Source organism: Mandrillus leucophaeus, unplaced genomic scaffold (genome assembly GCF_000951045.1).
Source record: "Mandrillus leucophaeus isolate KB7577 unplaced genomic scaffold, Mleu.le_1.0 Scaffold13, whole genome shotgun sequence".
NCBI classification, from domain to species: domain Eukaryota; kingdom Metazoa; phylum Chordata; class Mammalia; order Primates; family Cercopithecidae; genus Mandrillus; species Mandrillus leucophaeus.
The window spans coordinates 2,847,652-2,866,141 of NW_012101254.1; the positions used below are offsets into that span (position 1 = coordinate 2,847,652).

The window sequence follows — 18,490 nt, forward strand, 5'->3', positions numbered from 1 at the left end:
TTTTTTTTTTTTTTTGAGGCCACGTCTTGCTCTGTTGCCCAGGCTGGAGTGCAGTGGCGTGATCTCGGCTCAGTGCAAGCTCCGCCTCGTGGGTTCACACCATCCTCCTGCCTCAGCCTCCCAAGTAGCTGGGACTACAGGTGCGTGCCACCACACCCAGCTAGTTTTTTTGTATTTTTAGTAGAGATGGGGTTTCACAGTGTTAGCCAGGATGGTCTTGATCTCCTGACCTCATGATCCGCCCACCTCAGCCTCCCAAAGTGCTGGGATTATAGGCATGAGCCACAGCACCCAGCCAGAGAACTATTTTACTTTATTTTCATCAAGAGAATTATAAACATCGAGAGAGTTTGTAATTCTCTTTTCCCAGTGTCTGTTCTACCCATTTACTTTGCAAAAGAAAACAAAAGCCTAAACTATTCATTACATTCACATTCTTTTAGTAAGCCACTATTCAACAGGTCATACAGGAATTTTAACAATTTAAACATCTGAATCAAGAATGACTGACATAACTTAGGTTCCCTAAAACGGTATTTGATATACACCACAAATGCTGGAAACTTTGTGACTGAAAACAGAACTATCTAATGAGTTTGAGTGGTAATCACTTCTGAATTAAATAGACTTTCAACACTTGCTCAAGGAAAGTTCCTAAATTTAAAAGGAATTCTGATAATAGTTTTTATTAGATTTCTAGTTTTTATATATTTATGTTTACATCATACCTGAAATGAACACATCAAAGTTTCATCCACACTCATCATTCCACCAGCATTATCAAACTCGCCACAGTAATTTGGGGCTGAAAATAAGGTTACCAACTGTCGTTTAGCAAAAAATTCATATCCATCTTCCACCACCTGTTAAAGGAAATGTCAGAAGAAAAAACATCTATTGGTAAGTAATTCTGAACCATCTATACTAATTAAGATTAAGGTGGCAAAGACTGTGCCCCACCTTACCCTCAAACCACCCTGTTTTGTTTTGGAAGTTGTGATTTTTATTCTAAAACTTTGCTTAGAACATTAAAATTGGTGTGCCTTTTCTATAATGGCAACAATTTAGCTTAATTGGAATACTAAATTCATCACTCCTGAAAGCTTAAAAATCATGTCATTTGCAAGGCTCCCCACGAAACAAAATATACTAACAGGTATCATGACTACAGGGAGCTGGGACACTAAGTACTTTAATTTAAGTTTTAATTTAACTTTATTTTAATTAATCTACATGTGTTTTGGAGGGACACCAATTACTACTTTGATGAGGACATTATAATCCAACTACAGAATCCTTCATTAAATGAGCAACAACCAGACAATGAAAGACTTTGCAAAGAGCTTACTTCTTGCTTTGCTTTTAAAATATCTATTATTATTTATTATATGGCTACATACTGAAAACATTACTGGCTACACACTGAAAATATTGCTAAGTTGAGTTTAATTTACACAGATCATGCTCCTTAAATTAACTGCCAACAGACTGTATTTTTATTTTTATTTTTAATTTTTTGAGATGGAATCTTGCTCTGTCACCCAGGCTGGAGTGCAGTGGTATGGTCTCGGCTCACTGCAACCTCTGCCTCCCAGATTCAAGCCATTCTCCCGCCTCAGCCTCCCAAATAGCTGGGATTACAGGCACCCACCACCAAGCCCGACGAATTTTCGTATTTTTAGTAGAGATGAGGTTTCGTCATGTTGGCCAGGCTGGTTTCGAACTCCTGACCTCAAGTGATCTGCCCCCCTCAGCCTCCCAAAGTGCTGGGATTACATGCATGAGCCACCGTGCCTGGCCTTGATGAGTTAACATTTCTAGAACCAGTTGTCAATTTCTGAGTAATTTAAACAACTTTTCTCTCAGTCTACAAATTTGAGGTACGCAATAATATGTAAATATTTTATGTTTGTTTATGGTGGGCAAGATTATTTTTAAATTTATTTTAGAGATCCTTTAATTAGCAAAATTATCCTACACCGCTTGCTAACACAAAAAAGCAATTACAAAGGCATTTACTTATTAAAATAACTCCTACCTCAGTACTAGAAACATGCTTCTGTTGAAATTACCTTATGGTACAATTTAGATGAACCTTTTCTCCTAAGACCACAGCCACATTATCTAATCCCTGTGACTCCTGACCGACAGAGCGCATGGTACTCATATTTTTAGTTGCTTCTGTGGTTTTTGTGTGGAGACAGGGTCTCGCTCTGCTGCCTAGGCTGGAGTGCAGTGGCACAATCTTCGCTCACTGCAGTCACGACTTCCTGGGGCTCAAGAGATCTTCCCATCTCAGCCTCCTGAGTAGCTGAGACCACAAGTGTGTAGCACCATGCCTGGCTAATTTTTTTGTTATTTATTTATTTATTTATTTATGAGACAGAGTGTCACTCTTGTTGCCCGGGCTGGAGTGCTACCGTGCAATCTCGGCTCACCGCAACCTCCACCTCTTAGGTTCAGGCCATTCTCCTGCCTCATCCTCCCAAGCAGCTGGGATTACAGGCATGTGCCACCATGCCCAGCTAAGCTTGTATTTTTAGTAGAGATGGGGTTTCTCCATGTTTGTCAGGCTGGCCTCGAACTCCTGACCTCAGGTGATCCACCCGCCTCAGCCTCCCAAAACGCTGAGATTTCATGTGTCAGCCACTGCACCCGGCCAATTTTTTATATTTTTTGTAGAGACAGGGTTTCGTGTTTCACTGTGCTGCCCAGGCTGGTCACACACTCCATGTTTTTAGTTCTTGGTTTGTCAGTTTGCTTACTTGTTCATTCTTTCAAATTTTCTTTTTTAAAGGCAATATTTGTAGAATTTGAGAGACAGTATTTGAAAATAAGCACAATAGGAGGATTTTGGCAGTTTCTGGAAAACAGAAGACCAGCAAGCTAGTGTAGTTCAGAAACCTGATTTTTAAAAATCATCATTTATTTCTGAAAAGAGCAGTGAATAAAGATCTATGGCTGAAAAAAACTGATTATCAGGGGTCATTTTAGTTATGAAACTTAGCAATTCTGCCTTGTTATCTAATAAATAGAAGGCATATTTATCAAAATCATAAACACAGTTTTACTGATTTAAAAAACTGTTTGCTGGGCTAGGCGCGGTGGCTCACGCCTGTCATCTCAGCACTTTGGGAGGCCGAGGTGGGCAGATCACGAGGTCAGGAGTTCTAGATCAGCCTGGTCAACACAGTGAAACCCTGTCTCTACTGAAAATACAAAAACTAGCCAGGTGGGGTGGCGTGCGCCTGTAGTCCCAGATACTCAGGAGCTGAGGCAGGAGAATCGCTTGAACCCGGGAGGCGGAGGTTGCAGCGAGCCAAGATGGTGCCACTGCACACCAGCCTGGGCGACAGTGTGAGACTGTCTCACAAAACACCACCACCACCACCAACAACAAAATACTACTTTGCCAAACAACAACAACAAAATACTACTTTGTCAAAAGCAAAGGATGTGGGAACATGACCTCATTTCAACGGAACCACAAAAAAATCCTGCTAAATAAAAGTGGCATGTAATATACAATATGCAAAGAATGAAAAGCCAGGCACTTGTATCACTTAGGATCAAAGAAAGAGGCAGCAGCAGTGTGTGTCACGGGGAGTAAAGCTCCAGAAAAAAAGGGAAGTACTGTGGGACAGCATATACTTAATTAAATATGCTTTTATTAGTTAATTTATTCAACACTATGTGTGCATGATACAATATGCTACAATGTCAGCAACTGTACAAATCAACAGAGATTCAAAAACAAGTCGTAATCCCTTCCTTAGAGAGTATGCAACCTAGTGGTGGAGGACATAAAAGATAATCAAAAACCCTAAACTGTATAAATGTTTTTATAATGAAAAATTTCAAATATACACAAAAGTAGATCAAGAAGACTTGAATTAACTCTCATTAACTCATCAGCCTAATTCAATACTTTTCATGATTTTGCAACATTTGTTTCATTTATCTTCCCCCTCCCCCTTTCTCTCTGCTGATATTATTTTAAAGCAAATCTCAGGCATGTCATTTTACCTCTACACATTTGAATATGCATTCCTGGAAAAACACAGACATTCTTCTTACATAACAATTAATGATTATGACACAGCTAAAATAATTGATACCGGCCAGGAGCAGTGGCTCACACCCGTAATCCCAGCACTTTGGGAGGCTGAGGTGGGCAGATAACCTGAGGTCAGGAGTTTGACACCAGCCTGGCCAGCATAGTGAAACCCTGTCTATACTAAAAATACAAAAATTAGCCAGGTGTGGTGGCAGGCACCTGTAGTCTTAGCTAGTTGGGAGGCTGAGGCAGGAGAATCACTTCAACCCGGGAAGCAGAAGTTGCAGTGAGCAGAGATCGCGCCACTGCACTTCAGCCTGGGTGACAGACTGAGACTCGGCCTCAAACAAAAATAAACAATTAAAATAAACAATTAAAAGATTAAATAATTGATACCTATTACCGAGTCTACAATCAAATTTTCTTTTTTGAGACTGGGTTTCACACCCATTGCACGAGCTGGAGTGCAATGGTGCAATCTACACTCACTGCAACCTCCACCTCCCGAGCTCAAGCGATTCTCCTGCCACAGCCTCCCAAGTAAGCTGGGACTACAGGTGCACGCCACCACACCTGGCTAAGTTTTGTATCTTCTGTAGAGACGGGGTTTTGTCACGTTGCTCAGACTGGTCTCCAACTCCTGGGGCTCAAAGGATCCACCCACCTCAGCCTCCCAAAGTGCTGGAATTACAGGCATGAGCCACTGCACCCAGCCACAATCAAATTCTTCAATGGTCTAAAAAATGCTTTTTTAAAGTGTGGTTTGTTCTTATCAAAATCGCCATTATGCACAAAGACCATACAAAAATGAGGCTGGGCACAGTGTGCTCAGGCCTGTAATCTCAGCACTTTGGGAGGCCGAGACGGGCAGATCACTTGAGCTCAGGACTTCAAGGCCAGCCTGGCCAACATAGTGAAACCATGTTTCTACTAAAAATACAAAAATGAGCCAGGCGTGGTGGTGTGCGCCTGTAATCCCAGCTGCTCCGGAGGCTGAGGCAGGAGAATCACTTGAGCCTGGGAGGTGGAGGTTACAGTGAGCAGAGATCGTGCCAGTGCACTCCAGCCTGGGCGACAGACTGAGACTCTATCTCAAAAAGAAAAAAAAAAAAAAAAGAAAAAAAAAATCTAAATCATGTCTACAAAGCTTCAAAGCCGCACTGAAAATTTTGTTAGATTTGCTGTATACTACAAAAACACATTTTTTTTTTTTTTTTGAGACTGGGTCTGGCTCTTTCACAAGGGCTGGCGAGCAGTGGCATAAACATGGCTCACTGCAGCCTTGATCTCCTAGGCTCAAGCGATCCTCCCACCTCAGCCTCCCATGTAGCTGAGACCACAGGTATGCACCACCACACCCAACTAAATTTTTTATTTTTTTGTAGAGATGGGATCTCATTTTGTTGCCCAGGCTGGTCTCAAACTCCTGTGCTGAAGCAATCCATCTACCTCAGCTTGCCAAAGTGCTGGGATTATAGATGTGAGCCACCACGCCCAGTCCCCAAATATTTCTAAACATTTCCTCTTTTAGGGTGATAAAAGGTTAACAAATCATTAGATCGTTAAGTGTGAGATGCAGGAACTGGCTCTGCCGCCTCTCCTACTGCTTTCCTTGTACAACTCATTTAGGTTTCTTGGATATGTTTCCTCAAAACAAAATGAGAGGACTTATGTGAAGTTAACAAATAATAAACGTTTAAGAGTCCAGGTGTGGTGGCACACACCTATAGTCCCAGCTACTTGTGAGGCTGAGGCACGAGAATTGCTTGAACCCAGGAGGCACAGGTTGCAGTGAGCAGAGATTGCGCCATTGCACTCCAGTCTGGGTGACAGAACAAGATGCTGTCTGCCCTCCCCGTCTGCCCCCAAAAAAAGAAAGAAAAAAGAAAACACTTAAGAGTCTTATCTTTCATACCTGATGAGCTCGACAAATCAAATCTAAATCATGACGATTCAGAAATTTACTGACTACATCAGCTCCAAAAGTAAAGGAAACACCACGATCATTTTCTCCCCAGCCTTGCACATCCTTATCTGGATCAGACCATAGCAGATCACAGAGCAAACCTTTAAAGGACAGAAATACAGCAATTAAGAACAAAATTTACAGATTTATAGCACATCTACATCAAATTTCAGTTCCTCTCTGACCCTCTTACTTTTTACTAAACAATGACAATCACTTGCCCAGCCTATGTAACTCATATTTTTGTTAAAGCAACCATACAAATATAATCTTCCATGGCCTCTTAAGGTAGTGCTTTCCAACCCTTTCCACATATAGGAAATATGTGTATGGCACTTATAGCACAATAATATATGGAAAACACTGTTCATCTTTTGTGTAGTTTCTCCATATGAATAACCAAAGAACCCAGCAGCATTTCCTCAATAGTTCATCCTTTCCTTACAGTTCCACTGTTTCTGAGCACCAGTCTATTCCGTTAGTCTATCTGATTCATCCCTGAGCCAGTAACAGACTAGAGCTTTTAAACAAGTCTTTATATTTGGCAGGGCTAGTATCCTCCATTTTTTTTTCTCTCAAGATTGTCTCAGTTACTTTTTGATCTTTTGTTCTTCCACATAAACATTAAAAACAATTTGCCTAATTCCATAAAAAACTCAATTGTGATTTCATTGGAATTGTATTTGATCTATAGATCACTTGAGGGGTAAAAAAAACCTTTTCTACTGAGGGCCTGAGGATTTTTTTTTAAATGTGGAAGAACAAAATCAGATCAGATCCTCGACTTTGGTAATGTCTGGAGCCTTGGAAAAGAGGTCACGGTTAAAAATATTTACCTGAGTATTGTTATCAAATTAATGGTAATGGAAATCTTAAGAGGCACTCAGACCACCTTGGGAATACAAAGTGAGAAGACCAGTAAATGAATTCTGAGGACTCTAAACATTTAATAGGCAGGCAGGTGAGGGAGAATGAGCATAAGTATTGAGAAGGAATGATCAAGACAAAAGGCTTAGTAAAGGTATCCTGAAAGGGGAAACAACTGTCATAAAGTAGGACATGTGCCATGAACAAGGGCAGCAGGACAGAGACCAAAAATGTGCCACTTACAATTAAATCATCAGAACTTAATGCAAGTTTCTTGGTGATTGAGGGTAACAGAGTGGGTAAAAGTCCAACTGTAGTGATATTAAAAGAAGGGTGGATGTTGAGATGACAGTGATTTTCTAAGAATTATAGTGGCTAAGATATATATATATGTGTGTGTGTGTGTGTGTGTGTGTGTGTGTATATATATTTATTTGAGACGGAGTCTCAGGCTGGAGTGCAGTGGCGCAATCTCGGCTCACTGCAAACTCCAGCCCCCGGTTCATCCCATTCTCCTGCCTCAGCCTCCTGAGTAGCTGGGACTACAGGTGCACACCCCACACCCAGCTAATTTTTTGTATTTTTAGTACAGACAGGGTTTCACTGTGTTAGCCAGGATGGTCTCAATCTCCTAACCTCATGATCCGCCTGCCTCAGTCTCCCAAAGTGCTGGGATTACAGATGTGAGCCACCGCGCGCGGCCGAGAAGATATTTTTTAAAAAGTAAGTCAGTTTTAAGAATTTTAAAGAATCCATAAACATCACAGTATGGTTTAGGAGGGAAGGACATCTTCATTTTCAGTTACAGTACATCGTATCTTGACAGAGGCAAGATACAATTCTGTAGAATTAGTGGCAATGTACTCAGTTTCTATCGTTGATATATCCCAAGCTTCCTGTATGATGTTTTAAGAAATTCACTAGCACACAAAATCCACTGGAACAGTCAGTCTCAAATCGTAAGCCCTTTCTGGTTGAAGCTGACTCTTCGAAAATATACACACACCCAGTGCTTAATAATGCTCTCATACTTTCCAGCCTGTTTCCAGTAGAAAGCTAAGGTATTAAGAATCTATAATTTCAGTGTGACAATAAAACTGTATAGAATACAGTTTAAGGTTTAGGAAATATGAGAGTGTGGATGCATTAAAAAAATCAAATAATGGTAGCAACAACAATCTGGAATTCTTTAACCTTAACAGGGTCAAGATAAGAATTTCAGGCCGGGTACAGTGGCTAATGCCTGTAATCCTAGCACTCTGGGAGGCCAAGGTGGGCGGATCACCTGAGGTCAGGAGTTCCAGAGCAGCCTGGCCAACATGGTGAAACCCCGTCCCTATTAAAAATACAAAAATTAGCTGGGCAGTGGCAGGTGCCTGTTATTCCAGCTACTCGGGAGGCTGAGGCAAGAGAACTGCTTGAAACTGGGAGGCGGAGGTTGCAGTGAGCTAAGATCGCGCCACTGCACTCCAGTCTGGGCAACAAGAGTGAAATTCCGTCTCAAAAAAAAAAAAAAAGGTTTTCAGTCAAGGTTCATTGTTTAATGAGCTAGCATCGCAATCAACTAGACTGTTTCAAATAATGTATTAATTTATAAATTAAATTTCTGAATGTTGCAGACGCTATCAAAGATTAATCGTTTTCAGCATCTCAAAAACTTCTCATTAAAATATGCTAAAATAAAATATGCTAAAAATAGAAGCCTAGCATATCACACTTGAAATTTACATCTGAACTATAAACAAATTCTGAAGAATGACTAATACATATTTATATTATACCTTATTTTAAAAATAGCACTTTGGGTGTTTTTTGAAAGACAGGGTCTCACTCTGTCACCCAGGCTAGAGTGCAGGAGCACAATCACAGGTCACTGCAGCCTCAACTTCCTGGGCTCAAGTGATCCTCCTGCCTCAGCCTCCTGAGTAGCTGGGGCACCACCACACGTGGCTAATTAAAATTTTTTTTTCTCTCTCTCTGTAGACGTGGGTGTTATGGTGCCCAGGTTGGTCTCGACTCCCGGCCTCAAGTGATCTTCCTGCCTTGGCCTCCCAAAGTGCTGGAATTACAAGCACGAACTAGTGCACAAGGCCTAAAAACAGCATTTTAAATAAAATACTATCTAAATACTAGTTTCTATTACATCAAGTCAAATGTATTCTATAATGACAATAAAAAAACTGTGATAAAATGCATACTTTTAAAAATAATCAACACAAGTCGTGTTATGTAAAAAAGCTCAACGCAGGCCAGAGCAGTGGCTCACGCCTGTAATCCCAGCACTTTGGGAGGCCAAGGCGGGTGGATCACGAGGTCAAGAGATCAAGACTATTCTGGCCAACATGGTGAAACCTCGTCTCTACTAAAAATACAAAAAATTAGCTGGGCGCAGTGGTGGCTGCCTATAGTCCCAGCTACTCAGGAGGCTGAGATTGCGCCATTGCCCCCCAGGCTGGTGACACAGAAAGACTCTGTCTCAAAAAAACAAAAAAAGCTTATAACACAATTTATTACAACATACAGTGTATTACATGGCTACTGACATCAGAGGATCTATACCATTTATAATGGTTGATGTGTAGTGCTGAGTAGCATTTTTTGTGGTGGTTGTTTCTTTTTTTTTTTTTTTTTTTTTGAGATAGTTTCACTCTGTCACCCAGGCTGGAGTGTAGTGGTGTGATCTCGGCTCACTGCAACCTCTTGTCTCCCGGGTTCAAGTGATTCTCATGCCTCAGCCTCTTGAGTAGCTAGGATTACAGGTACGCACCGCCATGCCCAGCTAATTTTTGTTATTTTTAGTAGATATGGGGTTTCGTCTTGTCTGGTCAGGCTGGTGTTAAACTCCTGACCTCAAGTGATCCTGACCACCTCAGCCTCCCAAAGTGCTGGGATTACAGGCGTGAGCGCCACTGCTCCCAGTCTTCCCACAGATTTCCAATGTAATTTTCACAAAACTGACCACAGGTCTCTAGAGCCTTAAGAGCTCTAAAAATTTAAGCCAGGTACAGCCCATGCCTGGAGTCCTAGCTACTCAGAAGCTGAGGCAGGAGGATTGCTTGAGCCTAGGAATTCAAGTCCAGCCTGGGCAACAAAAAGAAATCCCTCCCACATCCCCTTGAAAAAAAGCTCTAAAAATCTGAAATAGAGGATGCAGAAAATAACAAAAAACTACTAGACAATTCAAAAGAAGGTAGTTGTATCCTTGCCTAAGAAGCAAAGAACAGATTATTTTAGTTAAAAAACTTTTGGTTAATTTAACAAGTTTTTGAAAAACAACCAACGCCAGGATGAACAAGGGAATTTAGAAAAATAGATGAGGACTCAATAGCAAAATCCTTTTTGTGATCAAATAAGGGTGACAGAACCATATTATGACTATAAATAAAAAGGTTCCACATTTTGAGGATCAGTGCAAAGTGAAAAATTTTGTATTACTGCAAATAAAGTAATCTGCAGCTGGCTTACTGACTATAAAAAAAACTCTTTTATTTATTACATAAACCAATCCTACTTCCACTAAATGTAATCAGGTTCAAATATGACAACACTTTACACAAAATAATTAAACTATAGAGAGCTATACTTACCTGTATCAGGGACATCAGTAGGTCTCATAATTCTCCGAATCTGCTCCATAGATTGCAGGTCTGGTGACAATCCTAAAAATAAAAAGATGAGACATAGTACTGATAGCTAAAAATTTCAATATTTTAATAGTCACTGAATAAAAAGCATACAATCAAAATAGATTCACCATGTGAAATCAAAGATACTGAAAAGTGTCCCATTTAATGTCTTTTTTTTTTTTGGGACAGAGTCTTACTCCATCACCCAGGCTAGAGTGCAGTAGCATGATCTCAGCTCACTGCAACCTACACCTTCTGGGTTCAAGCGATTCTCCTGCCTCAGCCTCCCAAGTAGCTGGGACTATAGGTGCGCGCCACCACACCCAGCTAATTTTTTGTATTTTTAGTAAAGATGGGGTTTCACCATGTTGGCCAGGCTGGTCTCGATCGCTTGACCTCATGATCCGCCTGCCTCGGCCACCCAAAGTGCTGGGATTACAGGCATGAGCCACCGCGCCTGGCTCCTTTTAACGTCTTAAAGGGCAACATAGTGTTATTAGGAATCCCACTCTGATACAATAAAGCATTATAATTTTTTTTTCCATTTTTCCCTACTAGGGAAAAGAAATTCCTTTATATTTCAAAAGACTTCCTAAGGAAAAAAAACCCACCATTCTTTTTTCCAATCATTCCCTGGCCTTCATAGAAACATAATCAACTGCAACCCTTCCTACCACTTTTGCCAGTTCTTACCACTAATCTTAAACATTTCAACTTCTAAGTGAAAGTGCCCCACTTGGTTCCCTAAGACTAAGACCTTCTTTTCACATCCCACTCCAACATGTTCATTATCTTCATGAAGTCACAAACTACTGATCAGAAGGATTAACAGGAAAAGCTCATAAAAATACTCTGCAATCTTTAAAGTGGTATATAAGCTACTATTCCTCTCTGGTAGGCAATCCAAGTATCATCACAAGGAATGAAGCTAAACATTCATATCCATACTGCTACACTTCTATCCTTAGCTAGACTAATGTACACAAACTACAATTCATTACGTGTTTAGTATCTACTGGAAAACATATTTCAATTAATATAGTGAATTATGTTCTGCCAGAGAATAAACCATTTATTACCTCAGACCTAGGCAAGTGTATCTAGCTTTTCAGCGTTTTTCCACTTTAATTCTTCCCATATACTGATGAAAAACTAATTTTCTTAACACTATTTCCATTAAATTACTTCCCTGTACAAAAACCCAATATGGTTATTAAATCATTCATCAAACTCCTTTGCTCAATATTCAAATCTCCACAATCTGATCCCATCATTTCCCAGCATGTACTTGACCTTCTATCTAGTCAGGCCAGTTCTTACACACTCCCTAAACTAGCAACAAAGAGTGTCTCAAGTCCTTTTAACTTCTCCAAAGTCTATTTATCCTCTAAAACCCATGCCTCCATATACGTATGTGCTCAGTCTTTCCTCCTCCTGACTTCTCATAATTAGTGTCTTAGTAAGTTCTGACATATTAAGTACCTTTTATTATTCAATTATGTTCCATAAATATCTTAGCAACAGGTTTTTAACTCTTCAAGATCGTCAGATCATACATTATCTACATATTTTCATGGCATCTAGCCAGGTGTTAGACATATACATTAATTTTTCAAATAAACTTTCAAAATAAACTTCAAGCTTATTTCATAAGTCATACAGAGTAACTTACCAATCTACCAAAAATTATTTTATTTTATTGTTAACACTAAAGCAAACATACTATATGAAGCCTAGAATTCTTGATATATGTTAATATTAAACTCAATTTTATTTGGATTCTGATGAAAGATTTCAATATGGGCAGAAAGATAACGATCCTCTCATTTTCACTAACAAATAGCAGGGGTGTCTTTCTGTTAAAACTTGAGGCAAAGGAGACTTTCTCAAACAACTCTAGTTATCCTCTTTATATGTGAAACTGTATTTAAAGAAGTATTACATTTTCACTTATAAATAAATTTCTAATTATTAAAAGAGGTTTAGCCATGCTTAAAATGGTTTTAATCACTTGAGTTTTCACACCAGCACTGCTTTGTTTTCCATAGTCTCTTAATTATTATAGGTATTTTCCGAATAATAGAAGAATACAAAAAATCTGTAAGGTAAATTTACTAGTCTACCTCCATGACAACAGAAGATCTTCTCATCCACAATGGCTGCTATAGGCAGACAGTTAAAACAATCAGTGAAGGTCTTCCACAATTTAATATTAAATCTTCGTTTGCCTATAAAAAGAACAGATAGAATAAATTTAAAAATCTAAAACTGTTCTCATCAGTTATCTCAAAGCCACAGGATTATGAATGATTTCAATTTTCTTCTTCATGTTTATCTATAAAGAACTTTTTCTATAATACATAAATGTTATTTACATACTTTTAAAAAGGCAACAACTATAATAAACATTCAATACCTTCAGTAAAGTTACCAAGACTTCAAAGATTGTGCTGGGGGGTAGGGGTGGGATGGGAAGATGTTGGTCAAAGAATACAAAGTATCAGTTGGGTAGTAGGAATAAACAGAAGATCTATTGTATAACATAGTGACTACAGTTAACACTATATTGTATCCTTGTAAAACACTAAATTTTAAGTGTTGTTTTCTCCCAAAATGCTAACTTTTTGAGGTAATGCATATGTTAAATCAGCTAGATTTAACCATTCTGCAATGTATATATATTTCAAGATATCATGCTGTACATTATAAATACATACAATTTCTGACAACTTAAAATAAACCTAATCAAATTTAACACTTAAAAAACAAAACACAAAGACTGTGCTAGGTGTTTTATGAAATACATCAAACAATTTTTGTCTTTTAAGATCACTATAATACAGCAATTTTTAAACAGTCTAATAGGCTGTTGGCTCATTTTTTTCCCTTCAATATGTGGACTAAATACCTAGCCAAACAAGCAAGCAGAAGTGAAAGGGTGCCTCTGGAAACTGTCCATTTTAACACTAATGCATTGAGTAACACAGTATAAACTTACTGCCAAGGAAGGAAAATTTCCAAGTGTTTAACTGGTATTCTCTCTTGTGTGAATTACAACTTGGCATTATAGGAAGTATAAATAGAGGCACAAAGGCTATAATTTTCCTATAGCCTAGCATAAAAAGCTACGACAAAGACAACCTCAAGTGTATGTTCACCTTTTTAGAGTTACTCAATTTTTCTGAATTTGGTAATAAGGTACAACTACTAAGCTAGGGAAGGGATGAAAGACACAAGTACTAACTTCCTGTGCTTTTATGCCGCCACCTGCCCCTTAATGAGTAAGTACATAACTCAAAGCACTGTTTACAAGTTGCTCTCCCATACATTATTTCATTTGATGTCATTTCTACCCCCAAGGACATTCTTGCCCATCTTTTATCGTTTAAAAATATACCTCCATTTCTGATGTAGCTTTAGGAAGAATGTTGTAGTTTGATGTACTCCAACCCATTTCCTCTGTTAGTCTAAGTAATTCAAACCACACACTACACCTCAGAAATAAAATACAATATAAAATCAAACACATAATCATTTCTATTAGAATGTAAGCTCATGGCCAGGCGCAGTGGCTCACGCCTGTAATCCCAGCATTCTGGGAGGCCGAGGTGGGTGGATCACCTGAGGTTGGGAGTTCAAGACCAGCCTGACCAACACAGAGAAACCCCATCTCTACTAAAAATACAAAATTAGCCAGGCAAGGTGGTGCGTGCCTGTAATCCCAGCTAACCAGAAGGCTGAGGCAGGAGAATCGCCTGAACCCGGGAGGTGGAGGTTGCAGTGAGCTGAGATTGCGCCATTACACTCTAGCCCAGGTGACAAGAGCGAAACTTCGTCTCAAAAAAAAGAAAAGAAAAAAGAAAGGCTATTTTCATTAAGCACTGGAAGCCTGATAGAGCCTTTTTTCACTACAAGGACATACAATCCCAGCTGGGCTGATGACCTGCTATTTGGGTGGACAGGTAAGGCCAATCAGTGCTGGATAAACACTTGGGGGGAAAAAGAAAAAGAATATAAGCTCCATGAGAACAGAGATAATCTGTATTGTGTCTTGCTTCATGCACTGTGTTCACAATCGTGCCTGGCACATATAACACACCCTCAAACTTCATCAAATCATTATGTAAATCAAGGAGATATGAGTTTGAATAGGTCTCTAACATAATTAAGGACTGAAAAAAAGCAAAAATAGATTCTAATAGGGAAGACAGCAATAAAAAAAGAATTCAATTTGAAAATTATAATTGATTCTAATTAACCAAACATATACTTACTCCCGTACTCTAATAAAACCAAAAGACCAAATTTGAATCTAGTAGGGTATTTTAATAATAACACTTGAAAACATACAATACCAAACCGGTGATTTCCTACTAATGAAAAAGAGTAAAATAAGGATACCCCAGAGTATTCAGTATCTTTGTCTTCCAAGGTTTATAGACACATATTTAAATTCTAATAATATTAAACTCTGACTTTTAAAGAGTTTCACAGAATTTCTCAATAATTCTGATGACACAGGACTAATAGAGCTTCTGTCATACCACAAGAATGCTGAGAGCTAAAACCTTAATGGACACTAGAAAACCAAGGGCCACTGTCTACGGTGACTTCTGTTTCACCTGAATAGTTTCTAAATAAACTAATTTTAAAAGAGCCTCTTCAGCCAGGTAAGCTGCAGCCAGTCAATCTGAAACATGACCAGGGAGATCTCAAGGAACCAATTTAATTAGTAACATGTTTCCCAGTTTCAGGTTCCTCTTCCTGGCCTATGCCTGATAGATCTTATTTTGAAAAAACTCTGAATCAAAGGAATTCTTTTGAACCGGAAAATTATTAGGCAATGTTTCCATAAATTACTTTTCTAAGTCTTTATTTTCACTTACACTCATCATAGAATCCATAAATGCGATTGATGCTAGCACACTCATGGTTTCCTCTTAAGAGAAAGAAGTTCTCTGGATATTTGATTTTATAAGCCAATAGCAAACAAATGGTTTCCAAAGACTGCTTTCCTCTGTCCACATAATCTCCTAAGAAAAGATAGTTGGCTTCTGGTGGGAAACCTCCATATTCAAATAATCTCAGTAAATCCGTATATTGTCCATGAATATCTCCTAAAAAGAGAAAAAGTCAGTTTTAGAAAAACTGGTTACTGTTATAAGCAGCTTCTATGAAATGATTCCCAATGTTCACATCCTGTGTAATCCTCCCCTGCCCTTGAGTATGGGCTGTATTTAGTGACTTCTAACAAGCAAAAGTGAGATGGGCTGTCACTTCCAAGATTAAGTTACAAAAGACTGTGACTTTCATCCTGCTTGCACTCTCTCACCTTCTTCCATGCTCGCTGATGAAACCAGCTGTCTAATGAAGCATCCCACGTAGCAAAGAACTGAGGGAGGCCTCTGACCAACAGCTCATTTGGAACTGAGGCTCTTAGTCCATCAGCCTATAAGGAACTGAATCCTTTCACAGTTCAACCTTCAGATGACTGCAGCCCGAGATCACGCCTTAATTGGAGCCTTGTGAGAGACCCAGAGCCAGAGGACCCACTAAGCTGTTCCTGAATTCCTGACCCACAGAAATTGTGAGATGGTAAATTAATGTTGCTGTAAGCCACAAAGTTTTGGAATGATTTATTATACAACAATAGATAACTAAAACAATCTTATTATCTGGCAGTTTAACTTACGTCACTTTTTAACGCCAAATATGGAGACAAATAGTAAAACTTTAGAAATACGTAGTACAAATAACTTCTATTACCTTCAAGTTATTTCTATATTACATTTTAAAGAAACCTTCAAAGAATACTTTAATACTTAATTCTAATTTTAAGATCACCTCTATAACTACATTTGCTTCATTTAAGTTTATACAGGGGACTGATTACTTTCCCCAAATTCCGAACTACTACCTCTTACTTAAAGGTATGATATTCTAAGTTCATTGATCCATTCAACAAACATTTACTGGCCAGCTGCATGGCTCATGCCTATAATCCCAGCACTTTGGGAGGTCAAGGTGGGTGGATCACCTGAGGTCAGGAGTTCGAGACCAGCCTGGCCAACATGAAGAAACCCTGTCTCTACTAAAAATACAAAAAGTCAGCTGGGCATGGTGGCACACGCCTGTAATCCCAGCTACTCAGGAGGCTGAGGCAGAAGAATCACCTGAATCCGGGAGCTGGAGGTTGCAATGAGCCGAGAACATGCCATTGCACTCCAGCCTGGGCAACAAAAGTGAAACTCTGTCTCAAAGAAAAACCAACCAACCAACCAATCAACCAACCAAAAAACAAACATTTACTTAGCTAGTATTTCTTATTTGCTGGGCACTGTAAAAAAGCCACTGTAAAACTTAAAAGAATACAAGTTATAAAGTAGCATAATCTTCAAAACAAATTAAAATAACATAAAAGTTAGAAGACACAGATGTTGCCATACTGACCCTCTAAATTATACACCTATTTTTCTCTAACCAGTGTAGTAAAATGCCCTTTTCTTGACATCCTTGACAACATTAAACATCAATCTTTGGTTTTCTTTTGTAATCTGACTAGAGTTGGAGACTTGTTTTAAATTGCACATCACTGATTACTAAAGAGGCTGAGGTCCTTATGCTTACCAGCCATTTGAATTTCTTCTAAGATCTTCCTCTTCCTATGTTACTTTTATATACTACTTTCTCTTATTTATTTCTAAGAACTCTTTATATATTATAAATAGAACTCCTTTTATCTGTTGTATATATAGCAAGTACTTTCATCTTGTCTGTAACTTGTCATTTTTATAAGCTTCAATTTTTATACACTTTTATTTAGTAAAGCCTACTGATCGGTTTTATACAAAATTTTCAGAAAATGTTTTCTCTAGATCATCCTCAATGTAAACATGGGAGGAAAAACATGATTCGAAAGAGTTGTTTCCAACTTTACCCATTTACATACCACAAATTTTCAGCGGTGCTTCCAATTCCAAAAGAATAGGCTGGCTGAGAAAGATCTCCCGAGACTTGATACATAAGCCCCGAACTTCTGCTTCAGTCATCTGCACAATCTTTCCTGGACGACATCCTCGTACTGACAAACAATAAATAAAACAGTCAGTTTTCTAAAATTTACTCATATAATAATCTTTTACAAAGAGTCATGCCCATATTTTAAAAATCAGAAAACTCACACAGGCAGCAAACGACCCTATTTGGTCCCATGGTTTAAAATAATGTTATTCTATGATCTTTGACTTCTATTTTCAATGTTACTGGCTCCTGATGATGCTCCTTAAGTCTGCTGTTGATGAAATGCAGTCCTGTTTTTTGCTGTACTGTGGCCATCCTGGGGCCTAGTAGCCAAAGAGACCTAAAAGATTTCAGGGCCGAGCGCAGTAGCTCATACCTGTAATCCCAGCACCTTGGGAGGCTGAGGCGGGCAAATCACCTGAGGTTGAGAGTTCAAGACCAGCCTGATCAACATGGAGAAACCCCATCTCTCCAAAAACACAAAATTAGCCAGGTGTGATGGTGCATGCCTGTAATCCCAGCTAATCGGGAGGCTGAGTCAGGAGAATCGCTTGAACCTGGGAGGCGAGGTTGCAATTAGCTGAGATTGCCCCATTGCACTTCAGCCTGGGCAAGAAGAGCGAGACTCCGTCTCAAAAAAAAAAAAAAAAAAAAAAAAGGTTTCAGAGCCCGCACCCTTTAAAGTGTGGCCTGTTTTCTTATCCTGCATCTAGTAGGATGTCAGAATAGCATCATTAAGAACAACGTGCTATGAAGAAAAGGAGATTAAATTGTAATTTTTAGTAGGTGATTTAGCTTCACACTTTCTTGGAATGTTACCAGCAGTTCCCCAAAATTTTAGCTACTGCTCTCTCCACTTTCTGATCAAAACAAAAAAGATATCAGCTATGTATTAAAATTTAACATATTGTTAATATTCCCAATAGAGCATTATATTAAAACCTCTAAAGGCTA

The 18,490-nt window shown here is 39.0% G+C and overlaps 1 protein-coding gene across 1 annotated transcript in view; it reads right to left on the minus strand.

Moving 5' to 3' along the window:
* Nucleotides 1-18,285, minus strand: part of PPP1CB (protein phosphatase 1, catalytic subunit, beta isozyme) — a 26,442-nt gene extending 8,157 nt beyond the window's left edge. Inside the window, exons 1-7 of the mRNA XM_011972576.1 lie at nt 18,212-18,285; nt 17,466-17,597; nt 15,403-15,633; nt 12,640-12,744; nt 10,478-10,549; nt 5,973-6,124; nt 729-863 (exon numbers count right to left, since the gene is read on the minus strand). Of these exons, the coding sequence (XP_011827966.1) occupies nt 729-863; nt 5,973-6,124; nt 10,478-10,549; nt 12,640-12,744; nt 15,403-15,633; nt 17,466-17,597; nt 18,212-18,245 (861 nt within the window). The 5' untranslated portion in view covers nt 18,246-18,285. The remainder of the gene's footprint in view (nt 1-728; nt 864-5,972; nt 6,125-10,477; nt 10,550-12,639; nt 12,745-15,402; nt 15,634-17,465; nt 17,598-18,211) is intronic.
* Between the last annotated feature and the right edge of the window lie 205 nt (nt 18,286-18,490).